This window comes from Xyrauchen texanus, chromosome 44, assembly GCF_025860055.1.
Source record: "Xyrauchen texanus isolate HMW12.3.18 chromosome 44, RBS_HiC_50CHRs, whole genome shotgun sequence".
NCBI classification, from domain to species: domain Eukaryota; kingdom Metazoa; phylum Chordata; class Actinopteri; order Cypriniformes; family Catostomidae; genus Xyrauchen; species Xyrauchen texanus.
This window is the reverse complement of record NC_068319.1, coordinates 17,053,778-17,077,882: the sequence shown is the minus strand read 5'-3', so window position 1 is coordinate 17,077,882 and position 24,105 is coordinate 17,053,778. Positions and strand designations below refer to the sequence as shown.

At 38.6% G+C, this 24,105-nt stretch overlaps 1 protein-coding gene and 1 pseudogene across 1 annotated transcript in view; both read left to right on the top strand.

Moving 5' to 3' along the window:
* LOC127636290 (microtubule-associated tumor suppressor candidate 2-like) overlaps positions 1 to 9,487 on the top strand; it is a 38,971-nt gene extending 29,484 nt beyond the window's left edge. The window contains exons 5-13 of the mRNA XM_052116740.1: positions 3,448 to 3,722; positions 5,642 to 5,708; positions 5,810 to 6,024; positions 6,350 to 6,455; positions 6,535 to 6,608; positions 6,741 to 6,839; positions 6,922 to 7,041; positions 7,596 to 7,693; positions 7,944 to 9,487. Coding sequence (XP_051972700.1) covers positions 3,448 to 3,722; positions 5,642 to 5,708; positions 5,810 to 6,024; positions 6,350 to 6,455; positions 6,535 to 6,608; positions 6,741 to 6,839; positions 6,922 to 7,041; positions 7,596 to 7,693; positions 7,944 to 8,292 — 1,403 coding nt within the window. The 3' untranslated portion in view covers positions 8,293 to 9,487. The remainder of the gene's footprint in view (positions 1 to 3,447; positions 3,723 to 5,641; positions 5,709 to 5,809; positions 6,025 to 6,349; positions 6,456 to 6,534; positions 6,609 to 6,740; positions 6,840 to 6,921; positions 7,042 to 7,595; positions 7,694 to 7,943) is intronic.
* A 10,354-nt stretch (positions 9,488 to 19,841) lies between these two features.
* On the top strand, positions 19,842 to 24,067 carry LOC127636379 (solute carrier family 46 member 3-like; annotated as a pseudogene).
* The last annotated feature ends 38 nt before the right edge of the window (positions 24,068 to 24,105 follow it).

The window sequence follows — 24,105 nt, the reverse complement described above, 5'->3', positions numbered from 1 at the left end:
TGGTGCATCTCTAGTTTTAAGGTTAATGCTCTATGGAGTTTTAAATCAACCCTAACCCCCTACCGTAAACACTTAAACCTAAAAACATCTAAATCATTCCCTCCTCAACAGACAAATCAATCTATTGTGTGTCCCCTCCACTGAGCATTATTTCTGTCTTTCTCCTTCCCTCTCTTGTTCACCTAAGAAGTGACCTAACCTTTCCTTTTTTTGTCTCTACCAGCACCATAAAAATGAACTTTTTCATTTATACTTCATAAGACATTCCTCTATTCTACCCTCTTCTTTCTCTCCATTCATTCATCCATCCCCCTTGTTTTATTTGTCTTCATGAAGAGCAGAGACAACCAGCCTAATGTCACTTTGGCCGAAAACATACTACCTGAAAATGACTATTTTCTCTTTGTTGTCATAGAGACTGACTCCCTGACTATAGATTATGCCGCTCTGATAGTTTAGGAGGTTGGTGATTGTGGTGTGTAAATGTGTGTGTGCTGCTGGATTGAATTGTCTTTCAGGCAATATAATGTTTAAGCTCTTTAATTAAAGTGCTGTTAGTTTAATGCAGGATCACATTAAGCTGGAAATGAGGGAATAAGAGGAACCAGATTTGCAAAACTGGTTGTTTATAATTTATCTTGCAGAAGAGAGGGTAAGGATTGTTTTGATTAAATCAGACTCTCTATTCTGTCGAACTTAATGCATACCAGATATGCATTAGAGATTGGCAGCACTATATAACTTATTTATCACTTCATGTACTTAATTATTACTGCCTGTACAGAGGCTAAAATGTGTCACAGAATGCAGAGGCAGGACCCAAAAGCAGAGTTAAAAAGGGGATTTATTTATAAATAAAAAAAAAATAAAAAAAAACAAAGCTCCCAAAAGGGAAAAGAAAAACAAACAAACATAAACTACGCCATAGGGGAAAAAGGTAATCCATGGCTTGGGCAGAAGGCAGCAGGGAACAGAACCGACTGGACAGAACATAGAACACACAACAGAAAGTGAGGAAAAGGAGGGAAACCAAAGAGGGGAACTTAAGGAAAGGGGCGGGGTCCTGCAGCCTGAGGGAAGGCCTCAGGGTGAAGGTGGGGTCTGGTGACCTCAGGGCGGAGTTGGGGTCTGGGCGCAGACCTGGTCTGGCGGCCTGGAAGGAGACCTCAGGGTAAACGCGGGGTCTGGCGGTCTGGGAGGTTGCCTCGAGGCAGAGGCGGGTCTTGCGAACTGGGAGGCAGCCTCAGAGCAGAGGGGACAGAGTCCTGGGCAGCAGCCACTGGACGGGGGTCAGGATGGAGCGGCTCAGTGGGCGAAGCCATGGAAGCCTTGGGTGGTGGAGGCTTGTGGACCGTGGCAGGCATGGGCACTGGCCACAGCAGGGGAATACCCTTCGTGGTCGTGTATGCTGATAGTGACGGGAACGGCCTTCGTGGCCGTGAACACTGGCAGTGACTGGGGAACGGCCTCCGTGGCCATGACCACTGGCAGCTACAACTGGGGAATGGCCTCCGTGGCTGTGAGAACTGGCAGAGTTTGGGGAATGGCCTCTGTGGCCGTGAGCACTGGCAGAGACTGGAGAACGGCCTCCATGGCCTTGAAAACTGGCAAGGAATGGGGAGCCGTGGCCGGGGGCGCTTTCAGTGACTGAGAAAGCACCCTCCTCCTCTTCTGAGCAGGGGGTAGTACTGCTGCTGTGACAGCCTGCGCCTACTAGTGGACAGCTGCAGTGGGCTTGGCCGAGGCATCCACTTCCAAGTGGGGGGTGCCCTTGTCTTCGTGATGGGATCAGGATTACAGTTAATAAAAAAATATTACACTGTCTATCCCACTCACACACCTTAAACAAGCATGACACCGTACAACAGCAGGATCTAGATGCTGATCATTTAAAACAACATGCAATAGAGAAATAGGTTATCAGGTTCTGACTAAGTATGTACTGTCTGTCATCTCATTTGAAAGATATTTATGTAGTACAATGATGAGACTGAGGCTTACATGTTGGAAGTGGCATCTTCTGGATTTCTTAGCAGCAAAGTCTTTGATCAAATCAGCACGCAATTGTACCCAATTGAGCTGGATCGGTGGCTAAAGAGTCTATAGAAGTTGTCGGCCTATCTGGTTCAGTAGCTGAAAAAGTTGCCATTTCTTCCACCAAGCTAACGGCTTCTGACTGATGAGATGATGATCCATTGATGGCCCTACTCGTGAAGTCAGATTGGCTCCAATGGTTTCCTACAGCAGGTTGTTGTCCTCTAGATTCTCTGCTTGCACATCAGGCTGTGGTGTCACAGGTGTGAAAAATCCAGTGATCGTTTTACTGAGTGCTTCCTTTTAACCGCTCCACTCCGATACCGCTTGTACGCCATGTTAACAGTGTCTAATGCAGACAGGTGTGTATCACGATGTCTAAACGTGACACATCTTAACTAAATGACTGACATGTAATTTAGTTAATTTAATGACATCATTCCGTACACAGTACCAATCATCAAACTTTAAATGAAAAATAAAATGACTGGCATATAACTGAACAAATCAAACGAAAGTAAGCGGATGGGCCCAGTACTGGGCCCATGGGCTGGAGCCCAGTCAAGGCCAATGGTAGTCCGGCTCTGCTCTCTACACAGTGGACCTAAAGCAAAAAAGTCCCATCATTGTAATTAACTGCTATGAGTCCCTCAATCTCACAGGCAAGTCCTTCTTCTGAAAATGGTTTCTACAGTAATGACAGCCGTAGATCATCCAGTCATTCCATCTGGCTTAATGTGTTTATCAAATTCATCATGGATAGAAAGAACAAATTGAGGAACTATCCACTATGCTTCAAACACAGCTGCCATATGCACACAAGCATTAGCTGCTATTAGCATATTTATGGCTCTGAAATTTCCCTCATTAAGATACACATCTTGATATTTTTTTTTATTAATGGCAAACCCATTGATTTTAATGCTAGTTTTGAGCAGTTTATCAAGATAAGTACTTATAGAGCATAAATAATGGACAATGTCTTTATGGAACACTTTCACTAGGTCTTCACTGGTCTTGGTGTGACTAATCAAGGTGGACTGCGTAACAATTCCTCCATTATTTTATTTGAACTAAAGATTGGTCACGGTCTTTTTAGCCACAACGCATTATGTATGGTTGTAACTTTTCATAGATTTGGGTCATATATTTCATTTTAAAATTACTTTACATTGAGACAATCTAGTTTCTGATTATGGTTCCTTACCTTTACTTATAGAAAATGAATGTAATCCACTTACGTAAAGAAATTATGGTAAAGCTTTATGTAAATTGTTTCATGGTTTTTAAGCGCACAAGACTCCCTGGGGAGTTTTTACAATACAGAGACCATTTTATCCACAGACGGCCATTCTGAGGTGAATTTAACTAATTCGATTTTTGTATTACTCTCTTGTATGTTTATCTGTTTAGTCCTTCAGAGGCCACAGAGAGTAACATCGGCAGTACGAGCCTCAAGCATGCAGATTTTACCTTGCACTGGCTCTCCTGGCCCAGAGAAGAGAAAAGAAGTGGAGCAGAAGAAAGAGAAAGAACGAGAGGAGTTTGAGAGACATGGAGAGTTGCAGCTCTTGCAGGGACGCTGTGAAGAGCAGAGCAGGCAACTGCAGGCTCTTCAGACAGAACTAAAGAAAACCAGCGTGGGTCTAGAGGTCTTTGTGATCTGCACTCAACACTTCTGCCTCAAGGTACTTTATTTCACATTATATCACATTACCCTCGCTTATGATACTGAATTGCTAAGCTTGAGTCAAATGGACAAGTGTATCTGTCTGCGTCCTGCAAGATGACAAGGAACACCCAATACATGACATGCTCACTCCAAGGAAAGTCCCCTTGGAACAAGAAGCGATTCTATTGGCTAAAATAGCGTTTCAATTTCGATGGTATCGCTGTATGATTCATGTTGTCTTAACTATGTAAATATAGCAAAGAATAACTTTTAAATTATCATATTATTAAACCAAAGATATAAATGGTGACATTAAACATTTCTCTCTTCTGTTTTCTCCAATTTGCTCACAAGTTGAAAGGTTTGCCTATTAGCTTAGCATTTGCTAGCTTCTTCTTCTCTTCATTTTCATCACATTTCTTCTCACTGTCGCCACCTACTGATACAGATTCAGTTTTTAAAGTTTGTGGTTAGGGTTATGGTTAGTGGTAGGGATCATTGTACTGTAGCTGTAGGTTGCTCTGGCATTCAAATAAACACAACAAACAGTGAAAGGATGTGACATCAAATGTTGCATTTCACCTGTTATTTGAGGTTTGCCTTTTTTGGTTTGCTTGACTTAAAGCTATAATAACTGCTTGAAAACTTCTATTTAGAGAATCGATCTTATTCTCGAAAATATTTATCCCAAAAATGTTGTTGTATATACAAAGTTATTGCTGTTTAGCAAATGCATTCTTACCAACATGATTTACAGTACATCTACTGCAGGAACATCCCCTTTAGCACAACCCCTAAGATCAAATAACATGCAAAAGCACAGAATGATACTGTCTTCACATGTCTCCATACCTGAGACTGAACCTGTGATGTTTGTGTTGCCATGCCAAAGCCTTATTCACTAAGCAACCACTAGTGTTTACTGTTAACCGATATATATATACTGCCTTGAACTGACACATCCACTCAATCTCCCTAACAACTCCCAAACAACAGAGCAAGTCACAATCATAATCCTTATTCTACTGTAAATAGACCTATTTGGACTACGAGAGATGAGGTAACTGTTTGCAAGAGTGTACCATTTGGATGGTTTGCACACAGACTTACAGCATGCATATTATCAGCTGTCTCTTTGGATAAATTGCATATGTTGTTGTATTCCTCATTCATTTAAAAAAATAATAATTCTGCTATGTTTTCTGCTGTTTTTAGAAGTGTAGTGCCCTCTGGTGACTATTAGAGAAAATATGTTAAATTATCATATCTTAAAAGGTGTTCACTCCATTTGCTCACAGTTGACACTGTAATTTTATTTTGCATTGCATATAGTAACTAACTCGAGACACAGGTACACAATCTCAAACAGTTCAGTGAGTGGTCTGAAAATAAAAACGGTTCTATATGTTCTAGTTTAAAGCCTGTGCATACACAATTAGGCTTATGTTTAATGTAATTGTATTCATCTCTTCCACATGCCCTTCTGATTAGAAATAAAGTGTCTAAGGATAGAGGTTGTGTGTGTCAGTAACCTGCCAACTCCTTTTTGTTAGTTGTTAAATGCAAACTAGAATTCATGTGGTGTTTGTTTGTTTGTTTGTTTGTTTGTTTTTGTGTTAGCTAGAATTTGACTAGAATTTTTGTGAACTGATTTGCCTTTAGACAAAGGCCATAAATGCAATACTAAATGCAGTACTGTGTGTGTGTGTGTGTGTGTGTGTGTGTGTGTGTGTGTGTGTGTGTGTGTGTGTGTGTGTGTGTGTGTGTGTGCATGCACTGCTGAAAATGAATGCTTGTCCGAGCTGGTTTATGATGGTTAGCGCTGTCCAGCGTCCAAGACACAACATGTCGGTCAACATGGAGTATGTGTAATATTTGTGTTAAAAGCCATGTAGTAGATGAGTATCAAAGCATACGTGTTATTTTTGGTTTCAGAGTGAAAGTGCTGAAGAGAAAGAGAGAGAGTTGTCCCAGGAGCTAAGCAGGATTCAGCTTGAAGTAGGTGAGTTAAAAGAGGTTTCTTTTTGCGCAGTCTCCATAAGATTCTAAAACAAAACAAGGTTTGTGTTGGCTAAATCCATCATTTCTGCCCACATTGGCCAGCTTTTAACGCAGCTCGCTGGGAGCGTCTGCAGAAGGAGAAGAGGGAGCTGGAGGAGTGCTTTGAGAGAGAGCTCAGAGGGTTGCAGGTCCAGCAGGAGTCTGAGCTCGCTACCTTTGAGGAGAACCTGAGATTACGTCACGCTTCAGACAGAGACCATCTTAGAGCTGAGCACCAATCAGAGGTGGAGGAACTTCGAACCCAGCACCAGGAACAGGTTTGATCATCCACTTGATGATCATGAAATCATAGTGGGGCCTGGGTAGCTCAGCGAGTATTGACGCTGACTACCACACCTGGAGTCGTGAGTTCGAATCCAGGGCATGCTGAGTGACTCCAGCCAGGTCTCCTAAGCAACCAAATTGGCCCAGTTTCTAGGGAGGATAGAGTCACATGGGGTAACCTCCTTGTGGTCATGATTAGTGGTTCTCATTCTCAAATGAAAGCATAGAGGAAACTAGCTTTACATTAGTTCATCTTTGTAGTTTAACTACATGCATCAGATTACACAGTATATCTCAACCGTTTCTTTGTTTTGGTAGATAGAGGAGCTGACTGCCAACCAGGAGGCTGCCTTGGACGACCTGAAGACCATGCACAACATTACCATGGCAACACTGCAGGAGGAACATGCAAGGACAATGAGAGGTTAGTGTCCTGTTAATAATGCCTCTACTAACCACCAAGGGGAAATGTAGAGCATAACTTTCGATTTTATTTCATTCAGACTTAAGAAAAGCTCATGAGCAGCAGAAAGCCAGTTTCGAAGAGGACTTTGAGAGACTACGCCTCTCCCTTCAGGTGATTTAGGATAATAGTTTTGATTTACTTGACTTTTTGTGCTTATTTTTCTTAGTATGACTGTCTCAGTGAATGAGATGTTTTGCCCTTCATTTGTTTTGCTTTCTCTGTTAATAGTACTGTTTCTTTTAGGACCAGGTGGACACACTGACGTTCCAGAACCGAATTCTGAAAGACAAAGCTAAGCGTTTTGAAGAGGCCTTAAGGAAGAGCACAGATGAACAGATCGTGGTATGCCTCTTTAAGTCTCACATATACTTACTTATAAAACATCAACACACATTAAATGAAAGTGTTGCATTTTTATTTGCAGGATGCCCTAGCTCCATATCAGCATATCGAGGAAGATCTGAAGAGTCTGAAAGAGGTTCTTGAGATGAAAAACCAGCAAATTCATGACCAGGAGAAGAAGATCTGCCAGCTGGAGAAAGTGGTAAGCTCTAAAAATGAAAAGGTGTTCAGGATAACACTCTGCCTCTTCCATATCACTAGAGAGTCACAGTTTCACCATTTAAAGTCCAATATCGTTGCTGCAATACGATACCTCTTTTACATAGATTTTTTACTATATTTTGAGATAAAATGGGTAATTAAAAATATTATATATTGACATAATTCTAGTCATTATAGTCATATATATATATAGTATATATATAGTATATATATATGTATTGTGCATACTTTAATATATTGTAATCTGTTGTCAGTTTTATTGTGTGCTACATACATTGTTTATGATTTGGCCATAGAATCAGTTTCCATTTTTTCTTATATTTCCTCTCAGCTGCTTTTGATGTTTTATTATTTATTATCCGGAAATAGGTCCAGCTTGCATTTTAAAACTACTTATTTACTCCTTTACTTTCCGCTTTTATGAAACTCATTGTTTTGTTGGCACATAAAAGCCACTTCAGTCCCTTGGTTTTCCAGTGGAAGTTTGTATAAAAATTTAATGTCGAGCTCTGTGTTCACGTAATATTTGAGCAGGCCCAAAAGAACCTGTACCTGGAGGAGCGGGTCCAGGTGCTTCAACAGCAGAATGAAGACCTGATGGCCCGCATCGACCGACACCTCACAGTGTCCAGGTAATAACCAAAATATGAAAAATCTGTATTTTCTCTGTTATCTACAGAATATGGATATTCCAGGATTAAAGTGATTTGATGTCATATTCGGACTTATGTAGCCAGACTTTTGACTATCAGCGTAAATCTGATACACATTGCATCTTATTTACAGATTGATTTTGGCCAAGAAAACACCAGTTCATCTTATCCATAGATGAATTAACCACATTTCTTTTTTTAACTGTTAGTGTTTATTCTGTCTTTACAGGCAACTATCTGAAGACAATGCTAACCTTCAGGAGTATGTGGAGAAGGAGACCAATGAGAAGAAACGTTTAAGCCGCAATAATGATGAATTGATGTGGCTTCTTCAGACGAGTCCTCACCTGTCACCCTCCTCCTCCCCTATTCACAAAGCCTTCTTCCCAGGCCCTGAAATCCCCCCGTACCCTTACTCTCCAGGCCCTGGTACCCCCACACACTTGAGTTCTCCTGGCCCCTGTACACCCACTCACAGAGTGGTGTCTCCAGGACCAGGGACACCCAATCTCAGAGGGTCACCAGCAGCACGATCGTCCCCAGCTCGAATCCCAAATGCCAACACTTTACCCAGATGAGCAGCCCTATTAAGTCTCTGTTGCTTCATCCATCTTTCCACTTGTTTTCTGTCACTTTTAATCTTTTGTTTACAGTAGTACAGTGTTTTATTTTGCTGTCAATTATTTTCTTTGAAAAGAAGAGAGACCATTGCCGTTTTCTTGTTCAACTGATAACCTGTCAGATTTAATCTATTCAGATTAAATCTATGCTGATCTCTGTCACTTCCGTTTTGACTTCATAACGCAAAACAATATATGTGTAATTTCTCTTTGGGGATCAGACTTTATTAACTTGTAGCATTGCTTCAGAACGAAAGAGCTTGATGCTCAGCTTTACATATTTTGCTGAAAATTTTTGGCCGAGATGGAGGCAAGACCATTTTTGTGTATATGCCAGTATCTCGCCATTGGATTTGACTGTATAGGACATGCTGTTGGACTCCAACATAAATGTCTGTAGGTTCCTCTGAATGGTATTTGAGAACTTTCTACAACAAAAAGCACTTTAGGTTTCTGTCCTTCCTTCTTCCTCCAGATAAATGCACCAGCATTTTGTCCAGTTTGGTTTAGTTTTCTATGAAATAAGTCATCTGATTTCACAAATCTCTCAGTGTTCCTGCTGTTGTAATCCAGAATGTTTCAAATTAAGCGGTTCAAGAGATGTACAAGTCTCTTCAAAAGCTGCAGTGACTACCACCACCATTCCATGGAAAGTTTCTATGGACCCACCAAAATACTAGCCCAGCTGATATCTAAACCAACTATTCCAAGCAAGCTCCATATACAGAATAGTTTGATTGTTTGAAGTGCTGACATGGTTTTGTGAAGGCCCTGACGATTCTTCACAAGGGCTGACTTTCCACTGCACAAAATGTATAACTATTTCTTGATTAACTAGATGAAACATCTTCAGAATCCAGTCTATTTTATCACTTAAGCCTCTAAGGTTTAACGTCTAAAGGGGGTTGCACACCGGACTCAGCAGCCATATGACAAACAGTGTCCTAAATTTCAAAACCATTGGTTTTTATAATGATAATAATAAATGTTATTTGTATAACACCTTTCATACATCAAGTGCAGCTCAAATTGCTTCACATATCAAATTAAAAAAAAATCAAAGATAGAAACTGCATACAAAATAAAAAATCAAAGATAGTAACTGCATACTATATATTGTATGCAGTTACTATCTTTGATTTTTTATTTGATGTGAAGCAATTTGACTTGTATATCATTTTTAATAAGCATTTGTTTGATATGTATATATGCATTTATGTGTGAATTTCTTTATTTTTGTTTATGTTTTACTTTTTATTATTGTTTTAATATTCAATTTAAAAAAACACTTTAATTAAATTTTTTATTCATATATATATATATATATATATATATATATATATATATATATATATATATATATGTAGGCCTATAATGTATGTCTTTTTTGTGGATGCTTGGAGCCTGTCTAATTTCAATTGGTAGAATGTTCCAGATCTTTGGGGCATGATGGCTAAATCTGCTTCACCTGATCTCTTACTATATGTGTTACATACACATATTTGAAAAGGTCAGGAATTATCAATGTGAGCCCTTACACAAATCGAGAGCTCATGACAAATTTGCCCCAAACTAGCTTCAAATTCGCCAATGATTATTTTCACATGCAAATTAAATTTGCGGCAAACTTATGGCAAATTGGCCATTGTTGACAAAGGTTTGCTGCAGGTTCACCACTACCAGCGAAGATCTGCAAACTTCTGGCAAAAATTTGTGGTGAATCAGAAGCTCATTTGCATGTGTAAATACGGAGTGTAAATTTGTCATGAACTCTCAGCTTCTTGTTAGGGAGCGCACCACTGCCACGGCGCCCTGCAATGACTTAAGTGGCTGCTCAGAATTGTTCCACACCACCAGTCATATAGTTTCCATTAAATTTGATCCTAAAATGAATTTTAAATAGACACAAACATATGGAAACGCCTGCTTGGATAACTTTTCCAGTCAGGCTAGCTAGATAGCATTAGCTAACAAATAGATTAGCTGTTACATCAATTGCTACATTGCTACTTCAAAAACAGAGACTTGTACATTTTTTCCAGATTGACCAACGTGATAAATTCTTTAGTTAATGCGCAATATCGATTTATTATTCCATCTAAATTATTTATTGTTATTGGAGAGAGAGAATAAAGTTAAAACTCAGGCTAGAGCTAGCGTTAGCTAACTAAAGAGATAGTTACTATGTAGCTAACTTTCCGGTGTGTGACCCCTGTTTAAAGGCATTGAGTGCTCTCACGCAGTTCATGACTAATGACATGAAACGGGGAGATCAAGGAAAATGTAAATGTACCGACTACAGGAAATGTTGTAAATTGTTGTTGCTATCTTTATTAGTAATTTGTAATTTATCATAATCAGTGTTTTGCTACTTGATGTGCATGTGATCATTTGAGTCTTCCATTCTTAATGTGGAAACTAGGATTTTGTCATGTTAGCGTAAAAACTTGGACTCTTGGGAATGATAGCTTCCACCTCCTAATATTTTGAAATGTTTGAGACATTTAGACACTTTCTTAATGAATTAAACCTCAAGTTACACCTGTGAAAAATGATGGGTAGGTATGTTACAGTTGCGTTGTGTTTTAAGGAGGTACAATTTAGCAATTTAATGTATGTTTGGAGTTATTTAAGCGATCTTTAATGTAATGCTGGTTAACTCTGTAATACCTCTGTTGAGTGTAGAATAACCTAGAACGAATTTAAATTATAAGATAAAGTTCAGGGATATAATTTTGCTCTGTCTCAAAGACAGTACTCATTTTTTCAGTAACTAAATATCAAGATTTTTTTTCTTCTCAATAACATGGCAAAAATAACATTCCTCATGCAAAGTGGGTTTTGCTATTTCAAAGCAAAGGCAATTTTTGGAATTTCTGGCAAATTAGATTTTTTTGTTTGTTTTTACAATTCATAAATCTTTCAAAGGTCAACATTTTCAACCTACTACACTTTTGATACAAATATCTTAAAGGAGAAATTTTGTAAACTCTTTACTGATAATATTTTTATAGTATTATCATTTGGTGCTTGTTCAGGTTATTGTACACACAAGTACAATAATCTGCTATTCAAGACCAGCTATAAACAAAAAGTGCTTTTTGCAGTCAACACACAGCAATTATGCTTTTCTTCACTTGGGACACTACTGTTTACCTTTTAGAAAATATACACTTATATATTATGTTTTCATAATCCTGATGCTATTATTCAAATTATGTAGTTTTACATTCAAATTAATCTTTCTTTTCATTTGCTCAGTCACTGTGAAACAAATGCGTTATATGTGTTAAATTTCCATTTTTGCTACTCTCACACTCATGCTAAGGAGTTTCTCAATGTTTCCTGCCAAGCACATAACACTGAATTTATTTTAATATATGAATATATTTTTAAAACTTTTTAAGCATTTTTATTCAAATGTAAAATGACAGCAAATTAACTTTCACTAGTCGCAAGTTTGAAATAAATAGTTACATTTAAAAATGACAAGTAAGCAAGTGTTTCAGGGATGTGCCTTTTGTTTAACGTGCAAAGTAGCAAAAATGGAAAGGTTATCACATTACAGCAATCTTAAAAACAATATGTGTCTAATATCTGGATTAATTGTGTAAACAATAATACATCTGTTTTTTAACAGTAGGTAAAACAGGATTATAAAAAGTGAAAAATTATAAACTGTTTTAACATCTTAGTTGTTTTTACCTTTCAGTTTTTACTTTTTTTTTCTTCAGAAATTCAGGTTTGTTTGTTTTTATGATATCCAACATTCTTTTGTCCTTTGCGTATTTTTGATCTTTATTTACTATGTTTCACAACTAAAACCACTGCAACCTCAATTTAACAATCATTCTGTATCTGCTATGGTTTTAGTTTAGTACAAAAGTGTTACAAATCTACAGTAAGGAGTTGTCCTGTTTTTTATGTGTATACTTTTTTAAAAAAATTCAGTATCCTGGAAGAGCTCTATGGTTAGTTAGCGGTACATTTTCTGGCCCTCAAGACAGCCATGAATATGGGATTAGACCATAAGTGTTGATGAATGATTATAACCAAATCAGGTTCTGAATCTGCACTGACTCTTTGTCCTGTGGACATCTAAACTACTGAATGTCGATTTATCCCTGAAAATACTGACACAGTCATTGTAAACTGATAGGGGGTGATTGAAGTCACTTATTGTACTGAATGGAATTTGTCCATCTGTCTATAACAGTTGACCTCTATTTTGTCGTTTTCGACTGGGTTTACGGTCACGTGTAAGCTAGTATTTATTGTGTTGTAGTGCACAGTAATCAATGCATGTTTGTCTTGGCAGATCATCTCTTCCCTGCTGTATATGTTTCAACTTGTGATGGTCCATGCTGTAACTGTAGCATAGAGAATATAATACTAAGGAATGGAAATAATTTATATATTACACATTTGTATTCACTTTTGGGAGTTGAGGATGAATATTAAAATGTTTCAAAAGGAAATGGCCATATTTCTTTCTATTTTGTTAATTCGTTTTTTTCACAGATAATGTCCGAACACAAAATGCGTTCATTTTTAATTGTGTCTTAAGTGTCCAAATACTGATTTGACCCCCTGTGCTCATTTAAACTCTCCTTATCACTTCCTTCTCTCTGTTACTGATACACAGCAAGTTTTCATTAGCATATGTATTCCTTTGAGTATTTGCTGTCAGAACAAACAGGGTAAATTTGAGTCACTGAAGAGGAAAGGAGTGAAAGACGCTGTCTTGCAGGAACTAATGGCTCGAACGGGTCATTCAAGTGGGGTAGAATGCAACATGCAATGAGTGGATGCACTGACTTTTTAAGAGGGTTTAAAGAAGGCAAAAGTAATCATGCATTAAATATGGAAAGATGTCCCCCATCATAAATCTCAGGTAAGAATCATTAAAGCTCTTCATTACTCAACATGTATTACAAATTGTATGCCCATTAAACAACATATTACATATACAGTGTGCAACAATGATTCAATAATCTAATCTGTTGTAATTGTAGGACTGAGGCAATGTCCCACAAAAAATTGGCATTAACTCAAAATTGTAGTGTCACATGACAGAATTTACTGAAATCGTTAGCCTGTGTTAATCATGACCACAAGGTATACATCCTTGAAAGCTAATTTATTGTACATAAAGCATTACTCGCACTGTTATGGATTGTTCTTAACAGCATATCTGCACAGATCCGATGCTGCAAACATATCTGCGTCATGATAACACTTCCAAGAGTGCCAACACAAATATCTCATATCATGCACCTGTTATCGACAAGTACAAGGAGAGCAAATGAATGGCTACTTATTAATATTAATTGAATTTATTAAATTAATCAGGATAGCCAGCCGTTTATTTATTAAAGTTTCTTTTCCACATTCAAAATAGGCTAATACAGCAGTCATGGAATTAGCCTACAATACAAAATGCATTTCATTTCTTTGCACAAAGAGGTTTTAAATTAAAAATAAATACACAATACAAGGAGAAAAGCTTCAGTGAGCTATTTTGGACATAACCTAGCCCAATTCTATAAAATCATTGTTTATACTTTTGAAAAAATGCTGGCAAAATTCCCTGTATTAAATAAAATAAATTACCAAATGAAAATATTCTATAGTTAGACCTATATAGTTTTATTATTTACACAAATTTAAATTAGTTTACCCTGTTCTGTATACAAAAAAGTCAGCTGAATGACATTCTCAGAATGTTCTACACTTTCTTCAAGACAATAAACTATCAGAACAATTTTTTCGATGTGGAGTTCACTTTCTGAAAACTAGCTTTTGAACATTTTAAAATGTTTAAATATTTTAAATCTAACTCTCTTTACCTCTAGATCACATTTGCTGAGCTTCTTCAGAAAATGTCAATTGCATTATGACATTAAATTAATTTGACAATCAGGTTCAGTTGGTTGTTAAAAGTTGCTGAACAAATATGTGGGAAATAATGCAGTTGTGATGGCGATGCTTTAGATTAGATGATTGTTCAAAATAAAAGTTCAATATCAGGAATGTATCATATAAACCCTGATATTACACTGTATCATTTTTTTCTTTAATATCTGTGCACACAGCATATACACATCGGTGGATGGTCCTACTGAGACAGAATGTTTCCCCTCTAGCATACTTGGTGCAGGTTGCCAGCTTGAACAGGGCCATGACGATTCGGAACCTACGATAGGCGCAACATCAGGACCTATATCACAGTCCTATCAGAAGGGCAACTGCTCCATATTCTCATATTCTGATAGCATTTATTTGTTAAATTAAAATGACAGTAAGCCGACTAATTTCAATTAATTGTCTTAATGCTCTGCCATTTTATCTGGGAGGCGAAAGGTACATAATTAGCGATAAACACACATCCTGTATGGAAACTGCTTGAGGGCAGATTGCTTTTGCGATAAACCAAAACTTATGTGACAAAGTTTTTTTTAAAACATGACATCACACACACAGTTTTTATCGATAAACGGCCATTTGAATGGAAACAGGTAGAAGACGTCAAATTTAGCAAATATTGTTTTGCGCATTTTCACTTTGTCGATAACAAAATAGCAAAAAGTGGATGGAAACTAGGTTGATGATAATAGTATGCCTATAGTTCTGGAGAACCGGTAATATCTGTTGAAGTTGAGATTGTGATGTTTGTTCACTTTTGTCTGTTTGCATTCAGTATTTGTGTAAGACAATTCCAAGTAATTCACAAGCGTTTATCATGTGAGGCACATCATGTGTGGATTTCTGCAAGTTATTTGGGGTGGGTCACAGGGGGGCCCGCCCCGTTTGGAAAGCTTCGCATTAACTGCTGGAGGGGTAACCTGTTGTTCTGGGTACATGCGCAAATACGCTCTCAGAACTGATCAGATAAGAGGTCCGCCGAGTTTGGTCAATTTTTTAAGTAGGATCTTGGGTTCGGGTTTGTAAATTATGAAAAAAGATAAAGGGCTTCCGAACTTGTTTCACCCACGCACTCTCACTCACAGATACGCACAACCGTATGAGGGGGCGTTCACACCGAACACGTTTTTGCGTGCGTCTGCACTGTTTTTCCATTGTTTTCCTATGTAAATGCGCTGGGCGAATGTTCTTGGCATGCTGCACCATGTCTCATTGTTTCTTCAGTGTCTCACGCAGGACCGGCAAATTTTTAGACACTGTGTCAAGTTAAAAAGCAAAACAAGTCCTCAAAATAATAATAATAATAATAATACTGTATCATATTATAAGCAGGGCAAACTGGACATTAATAAACAACTGATGGGTTATAATAATAATAAATATCAACTGAATTCCGATATGTTATTGAGTAAAGTAGTAGATTTTGCACATCCTTTTCATTAAAAAAGAAGAAAGAATATAAATAAATGTAGTTAAACATTGCTTTTTTAGCACTGTATTGTGGGGGATAAAATGGAAAACGTGCATTGATTATGTTTAAGTAGATTTTTATTTCATTAAACATTTTGAATGTTTTTGGCTACAATGTCTGATAGGATAAATTTAAAATTATGATTTAAAATAAATGTTATTTTTAAGCAAAAATATTCTAAAAGGGGCCCCGGGTTGGCCAGTTGCTTGGGGCCACAGATATCGTAAGCCTAGCCCACCCCTGTTGAGAACCATAGGGAGTTTCCTAACTAGCTTACACTAAGCTGTTTGTCAGATTTGACACACGTATGTCATGTGAGCTTTTAGAATAGTTTAAAAAAGTCTCTTCCCAATCATTGGTGAATAATTGGGCCCTAGATAATAATTTCAAAGATGACTTTAAACTTTCTGTTGCTAAGAAGGGTGTTCTGGATGGTTGCAAGGACATTGGTAGGCTATCATGTTCATGGTGATTACAAGGACATTGCTTGGTGGTTGCAAAGATGTTCTGGGTGGTTGCTAAGACCTTTTTTAGGTTGTGGCAATTGTGTTTTAGGTGGTTTCAAGGGTGTCGTTAGGTGGTTGGTTGCTATGGTGTTTTGGGTGGATATTGTGTTTTGCTTGGTGATTGCTTTTATGTTCTGGGTGATTGCTTTTTTTGTTCTGGATGGTTGCTTGGGTGTTCTGGGTGGTTGCTAGGTCATTGCTAGGTGGTTGCTATTGTGTTCAGGGTTGTTACTAGGGCATTACTAGGTGGTTGCTAAGTGGTTGCTATGATGTATATTGAATAATTTCAAAGTAAATATTTGCATTTTCTGTTGTCAGCAAGGGTGCTCTGGATGGTTGCTAGGACATTGGTATGGTGTTCGTGATGGTTGGCAAGACATTTTTAGGTGGTTGCTATGGTGTTTTAGGTGGTTTCAAGGGTGTTGCTAGATGATTGGTTGCTATATAATTTTGGGTGGATAATAGGGTTTTGCTAGGGGATTGCTTTTGTGTTCATGGTTGTAACTAGGGTGTTGCTAGGTGGTTGCTATTATATTCTAGGTGGTTGCTAGGGTGTAGATAGGTGATTGATATGGTGTTCTGGGTGATTGTTAGGGTGTAGATAGGTGATTACTATGGTGTTCTGGGTGGTTGCTATGTAATTGCTAGGTGGTTACAATGTTGTTAAGGTTTTTAGTAATGGGTTACTAGGGCATTGCAAGGTGGTTTCTAGGTGGTTGATATGGTGTATATTGAATAATGTTCAAGTTGTTTTGTAAATTTTATGTTGTTAGCAAGGGTGTTCTGGATGGTACTAAGACTTTGGTATGTGTTCATGGTGGTTACTAGGGCATCGCTAGGTGGTTGCTATGATGTTCTCGGTGGTTAGTTGCTATTGTGTTTTGGGTGGATTCTTGGGTATTGCTAGAAGATTGCTATGGTTTTTATGGTTTTAACAAGGGTGATGTTAGGAGGTTGCTCTTATGTTTTGGGTGGTTGCTAGTGTGTATATAGGTTATTGTTGTGGTGTTCTGGGTGGTTGCTAGGTCATTGCTAAGTGGTTGCTATGGTGTTCAGGGTTGTAACAAGTGCATTACTAAGGTGTTGCTAGGTGGTTGCTATGGTGTATATTGAATAATTTCAAATGTGATTTTTACATTTTCTTTTTTTAGCAAGGTTGTTCCGGATGGTTACTAGAACATTGGTATGGTGTTCATGGTGGTTACTATGGCATTGCTAGGTGAATGCTATGATGTTCTCAGTGGTTGCTAAGACATTTTTATGTTATTGCTATGATGTTCTGGGTGGTTCCAGATCATTGCCATGTCGTTGCTATGGTGTTCAGAGTTGTTACTAGGTCATTGCTAGGTGGATGCTATTATGTTTTGGGAGGCTTCTAGGATGTAGATAGGTGGTTGCTATGGTGTTCTAGGTGATTGTAAGGATGTTGCCAGGTGTTTGGTTGCTATGGCTACTAGGGCTTTGCTAGGTTATTGCTATGGTGGTCTGGATGGTTGCTAGGGCATCCTAGGTGATTTTTATGGTGTTTTGGGTGGTTTTAGGGGATTGGTATGGTGGTTACTATGGTCTTTTTGGTGGTTGCTAAGGCACTGCTAGGTGGTTTCTAGTGTGTTCTGGACAGTTGCTAGGGTGCTGATAGGTCATTATTGCCATGGTGTTGTTTTGGTGACAACAAGGGCATTGCTATTGTGGTTGCTATGGTCTTCTGGGTGGGTACTAGGTGTTTGCTTACTGGCACAAGTCAAAAGACCCCACCATCAATTTTCTATAATATTGTCCCTAAACAGCGCTCAGGTCTCTCATTTAATGTACGTTTATAGATTTTTTTTACCTGATTTATCATTTATGAGCAAGAAAAATAATAGCTCGCCTCTTCTCACAAGCCACACAATTAGAAATGTCATTCATGTTTGTAGCACAATGGTGAAGGATGACAGATGTTAAGTAATAGTAATAGTGATATTTGCCTTAGTAAGCACCACTAAGAATTTGCATAATTTTTTATTCTTTTTTTTACCTTCTCTCCACTCTCAGGCAGTACAGAAGGAGACATCTATAAGTGAACTTTGTTTTCTCATCCCAGGTCTCATACTGTATATGCTTTACTCCTGGTCTCATACAGTGACTACTGTGGGCGTAAAGTGGCCATTGTTCCCCCTCTGGTGAGTGACACTCTGTTTGTCCTGAGTTACATCTTAGTCAGTAGATTCTCCTTTAGCCTCAATTATCTGCTAGTTGCCTCCTTTCTAGCCGGCCTGATGGGAGGAACCACCTCTATGATCGGGGGATGTTTCACTTATCTAGCTGACCTTTGTGGAGAGGGCCCAGAAGGGCAGAAGACTGTCTGAATGGCTCGTCTGGACATGATTCTCGGAGTGTTGACTGGCTTATCTTCTTTTTGTACTGGATTCTACATCAAGGCAGCTGGCTTTACCCAGCCTTTCCTCACCGCAGTCATTCTGCATCTCCTTAACATTCTCTATGTGCTGGGGGTCTTGAAAGATTCCCTTCTGAGTGAGTCTCTGTCAATGTCTAGCCCAAGCTCTGTAGTCCCTCGCCTATGCCAGTCTGAAGCTCTGACTGCCCATCTGCAAGGCATTTACCTTCTGTTCACAGACTCAACAGCCTTTGCTTTATTAGGGTGATCATTATAACTCCAGGGTGCGAATTACATAAGGTTTGGGGTTGTGTCTTGTGTAGGCTATCCAGGTCAGGTTTGGGGAATGTACAATTAATTTTAAATGATCGTAATCAATGATTAATCATACGGTTTGAACCAGATAACAATACATACAAAAACGCCCCAAAAGGGCTTATATAGTCCAAGAGTCTGCTTCAAACATATATAGATAATTAAACACAACGAATTATAATTAATTAGGAATATACATTATATGCAGACAGGCTATATTAATTTTAATAACACCTTAATGGAATTGACCCGTAGGCTACCGCAATCAGTCAGTTCGTCCAGCAAACCGCTTTGCTAAATACTCCTGACCAATTCTCTTGAAGGTTTATTCTTAGTTATAAGCTGACTCATCAAAGCACGTTAACTTATTTGATAATATCAGCTCGTAGCTTTAGATCGCACATTAAAGAGGCTTTGCTTTATGACCAACAAACACAGACAATCAAGCGTATAATTGGGTTTAATACAAGGAACTAGGATATATCACTACACTTAACAAACAAACATTTAACATAGAACAAACATAAAATAAACAAAGTAAAACAGTAAGGAAAAATAAATAGATTACAGGGATAGCAAACTTGTTACAACAGTTAAACCTTAAGAGCCAGCACGGAAGTTACACACTGTAACGCAGTTGAATTTCAATGAAATAATACTTGCACTATGGGCCTTTGTGTGTCGCTGAGCAAGACTGCGTGTATGTCGTGTCCTCGGGGCGTCCGTGAGATGGAGGATTTCGGTTTGGTGTTTCCAGAGTGTGGAGTTGAAGCATCTTAGGAGGAACGGTTGTTGTTGCTGAGAGAGAGTCCTTTCACCCGGAGGGTATCGGACTGCTCCAGAAACGTAAAGTGTTGAGCTTTGTCCGAAGACAAATAAAAGACTGAGATAAACGCCAAATAAAATAAAAGACATGTCTGACGAAAGTAACATAAAGAAAAAGCAAGAGAGCTTGGTGAGAGATCAGAGGACACAGGACAAGAGAGTAAGAGGACGAGTAAGAGGTAAGAGGTGTAAGAGTTTAAATGTTCAGCAGAAGAGAGAGATTCCAATGCCGGGCCTGACTTTTAACGGTGGGGAGGTCACACCTCCCTTGGGAGGGCTGACCCAATGAGATCCCTCCATTTTGGGCGCGAGATGATTCCTTTGTCCCGTCAAGGCTCATTTGCAAAATTTATGACCGTAAGAGATTTTGGGTTGAATGACTCAAAAGATGGTAAAAACCTAGCCGAATACAATTCTAAGGTGATCTTATATTTATATTCAGCTAGGACAAGTCGTAAGGTTTAATTTGATACCAAGAAACGTCTATTTAGTACACTTAAATGTGGATATACACTCTTAGGCTATTAAATATAAGGCCTCAGAGTTTAAACTACACAACAAAACAAATTTCAACTGGTTTTGATCTAACATCAGAAATACACAACATACAGGGATTGAACATATTTACTTAAAAATAAACATTTCTGGGTTTTACATGAAAGACACACATTCTGTTGCCAACCTTTCACGTGCCTGGCTCACATGGTACAGCGCGAGGGTGTGAGGCGAGTCATATGGGGAAAGGGGGGGTTTAGCAGGCACGAGGACTCTCTGTCAATAGTTCATTGTATTCCACAGACTAGCGGGCACCATTTCAGTGATCTTACAAGGGGTTCTTTGAATTCAGAATCGCGAGGGTGTGAGGCGAGTCATATGGGGAAAGGGGGGGTTTAGCAGGCACGAGGATTCTCTGTCAATAGTTCATTGTATTCCACAGACTAGCGGGCACCATTTCAGTGATCTTACAAGGGGTTCTTTGAATTCAGAATCGATGAGTTAATGATTATCCCTCATACTCTACACTTGATGCACCAAACAAAAGGACAATGAACAATATTTTTGTAGCATTTATTAACCTTGGTTAATTATATTTACATTTACATTTACATTTATTCATTTGGCAGACGCTTTTATCCAAAGCAACTTACAGTGCACTTATTACAGGGACAATCCCCCCGGAGCAACCTGGATTAAGTGTCTTGCTCAAGGACACAATGGTGGTGGCTGTGGGGATCGAACCAGCGATCTTCTGATTACCAGTTATGTGCTTTAGTACACTACACCACCACCACTATTTTCCACTATTTTCTACAGATACTGTGACATTTTTACATTAAAATGGAAAAGTATGCATTAACATTAGCTAATATATTTAGCTAAAATGAACAAACTATAAGACTTTGATAAATGAACATGAGTAAATGCTGTAAGAAATCATTGTTCATTGTTAGTTCATGAAACATAATGCACAATTTTATTCACAAAATCTGCCAGTACAAAGTGCATCATAAGTTTTTTATTTTTAACTCAGACATGATTCATTATTCCCAGTTTAGGCACTAAGATGATCAAAGTAACAATAAAAAAAAAAAATCACAGCTGGCCATGCATGATGGAATGTCCATATTTATATTGTATGAGTTGAGCACTCCTCTGTGCTGCAGTGAGGTGCTGGTAAGTTATGGCTCGGCTCTCTCCACTGCCATCTACCTTGTCAGTTTTGCTGGTGTAATGCTGCTGTCCCGCTGTCTGCCTGACGCACATATCATCCTAGTGGGAGTGATGTCTGTGGCATCCGGGCTCATTATGGCGGCATTTGCCAAATCTACCCTGCTCATGTTCCTGAGTAAGACTAAAATTAGACATTCAGTGTTTCTAGAGAGATAGATGGATGGAGAGTTTTCAGGTAATAGAATGTATGTTTTATTCACTGCAGTGAGGCTGAACTTTACTGCTGTCCATTTTGCCAACTCCCCAAGGTAAGAATCTTTGAATTTAATAGAATAGAACAGAAAGGCCTAAATATTGGCAGCATCTGAACAAGAGAGACATTTTTGAATAGAATAGAATAGAATGTCTAAAATAGTGTCTGAACCTGACCAAGGCAAGAATTTCAGAATAGAATAGAACTTCCAAAATACTGGCTAGATCTGAACTAGGTAAGAATCTCATAATAGAATGGAATAGAATAGAATAGAAAGGTCATAAAATAATGGCTGCATCGAGTGACAATTATTTTTGCGCAAGCCCACTCATCAAAGAGCTTTCCTCAATCAAACTGAGAGCGGGGATTCTAGAGAAGAAGTGTTCGAGGCTGCTCTGAATGTCTTTCCACTCTGGGATGTCTCTTAGTAGGCTCCACTCAAATTTCTCTGTGTTCTTCAATGAACGGCTCAAATTTTGGAGGTAATCCACCAATGCTGAATAAAAGTTTCTCACTGCACAAAAGAAATCATCCACTCACATATCACCAGCTTCAACCAGGGCATCCAACTGCTTTTTAATATCAGAGGGTATGAATGATTCCTCCTGCCTGGCCTGCAAGACTTTTCTCAGATCATGAATGTGCAAAGCTATGGCCGTGCACAACAGAATGATAAGCAAAATGTCCTTCACTTGCGTGCACCTTGTCAGATTCTAACACTTGGTGTGGCACACTATGCTGCGTGATGTCGGTGCGCCTAAATGGACGATGGAAAAGTGAGCTCTACAAATCTCACACCTTACTTTACTAGGCATCTTAACAAAGCAAGAATGTCAGATTAGAATAGAATAGAGGGCCTGGATAGCTCAGCAGCTGACTACCACACCTGAAGTCGCAAAATCAAATCCAGGTTGAGTGACTCCAGTCGGGCTTCCTAAGCAACCAATTGGCCCGGTTGCTAGGGTGGGTAGAGTCACATGGGTTAACCTCCTTGTGGTTGCCATAATGTGGTTCTTGCTCTCGGTGGGGCACATGGTGAGTTGTGCGTGGATGCCACTGAGAATAGCGTGAAGCCTTCACACGCGTTACGTATAAGATCTGCGGATTTACGGTCTCAGTCGCGGAGGCAAATGAGAAACGTCCTACGCCACCACGAGGATCTAGAGCGCAATGGAAATTGGGCGTTCCAAATTGGGGAGAGAGAAAAAAGAACAGAATAGAATGTCCGAAATACTGTCTGGATCTGAACTAGGTAAGAATCTCAGAACAGAATAGAATAGAATTTTTAACAGATGAATCTATGACATATTAATTACCGTTGTTACAGTATTTTGCAGTCATTCCAACATTCCTCGACAAACAAATTCAGGAGTTGTTCATAACAACAGAATATTCCCTATTCTTGTGAACTTTTAATTATTGATGTCTGTGAGGCTCTTTCTTTTGGCTATGTGTTTGTATACAGATGCCATGTTTGCATGGTAGCCTTCGTGGAGATGTTGAGTGTTGGTGTTTCATTTACAATGTTTAGCAGCATCTACACAGCTACATTGTCCTGGTTCTCTGGGTTTAGTTTCCTGTTGGCTGCAGTGCTCACTGTAATAGTAGCCCACCTCTATATCATTACAAATTTGTGTTTTTATGTAAGTGTTTGTGGCAATCATCTTTTTGTAAATCACCTGCGTTTGAAGTGCACCTTGCTGTTTTCTATCTGCTGTTGTGGTCATTAAACCAGTATATACCTGTATGTCTTATCTTGACATGGCATTCTCACAGATTAATTTTAAAACATAACATACTGAAAACCAGTCCCCAGTGTTATTCTTTGCATTTGTCTGGATGTATATGAGGAGTCTACCATACTGACTGAGGAGACTGCAGAAAACTAAACAGAAATCTTTGAGCTACCACAGTAAAATGGAAGATGGCAGATTATTTCCTCAAGATGCCACTCTGTTCTAAATGCTGCTCTCAGCCCTTGTGGTCCTAATCGGAGTCTACACTTTTGTGATGTAATGCTGCACATAAAATATTGAGTAGGAGTCCACTGTGAAACACAACTGTGGGATTTGGAAAAGGACACATCAGGCTGCATCGTGGCAACAAAAGGGTTGCTTATAAGAAGCTTTCTGTCTCCTAACATGAAATTGTATATGTAAATGTATTTGTAAGGATTATAAATGAGCATTTAGGCATTGGCTTACAGTGGGGTCCAAAAGGGAGGCACACCAAATATTAAGAAATTCTAAATTCATGTTATTTTTCAGGTAGATTTTTCACTTAAATTGTTATCCTGATTTGCTGATCATATAATCTGCAATAACAAAAATGAATAAATTAGAAAAACTAAACATTTTCAATAAGGGCCTTTTGAACCCCAGTGCATGTTCTGAAATATATGACATTCATAATGTTTTTATTTATTTAT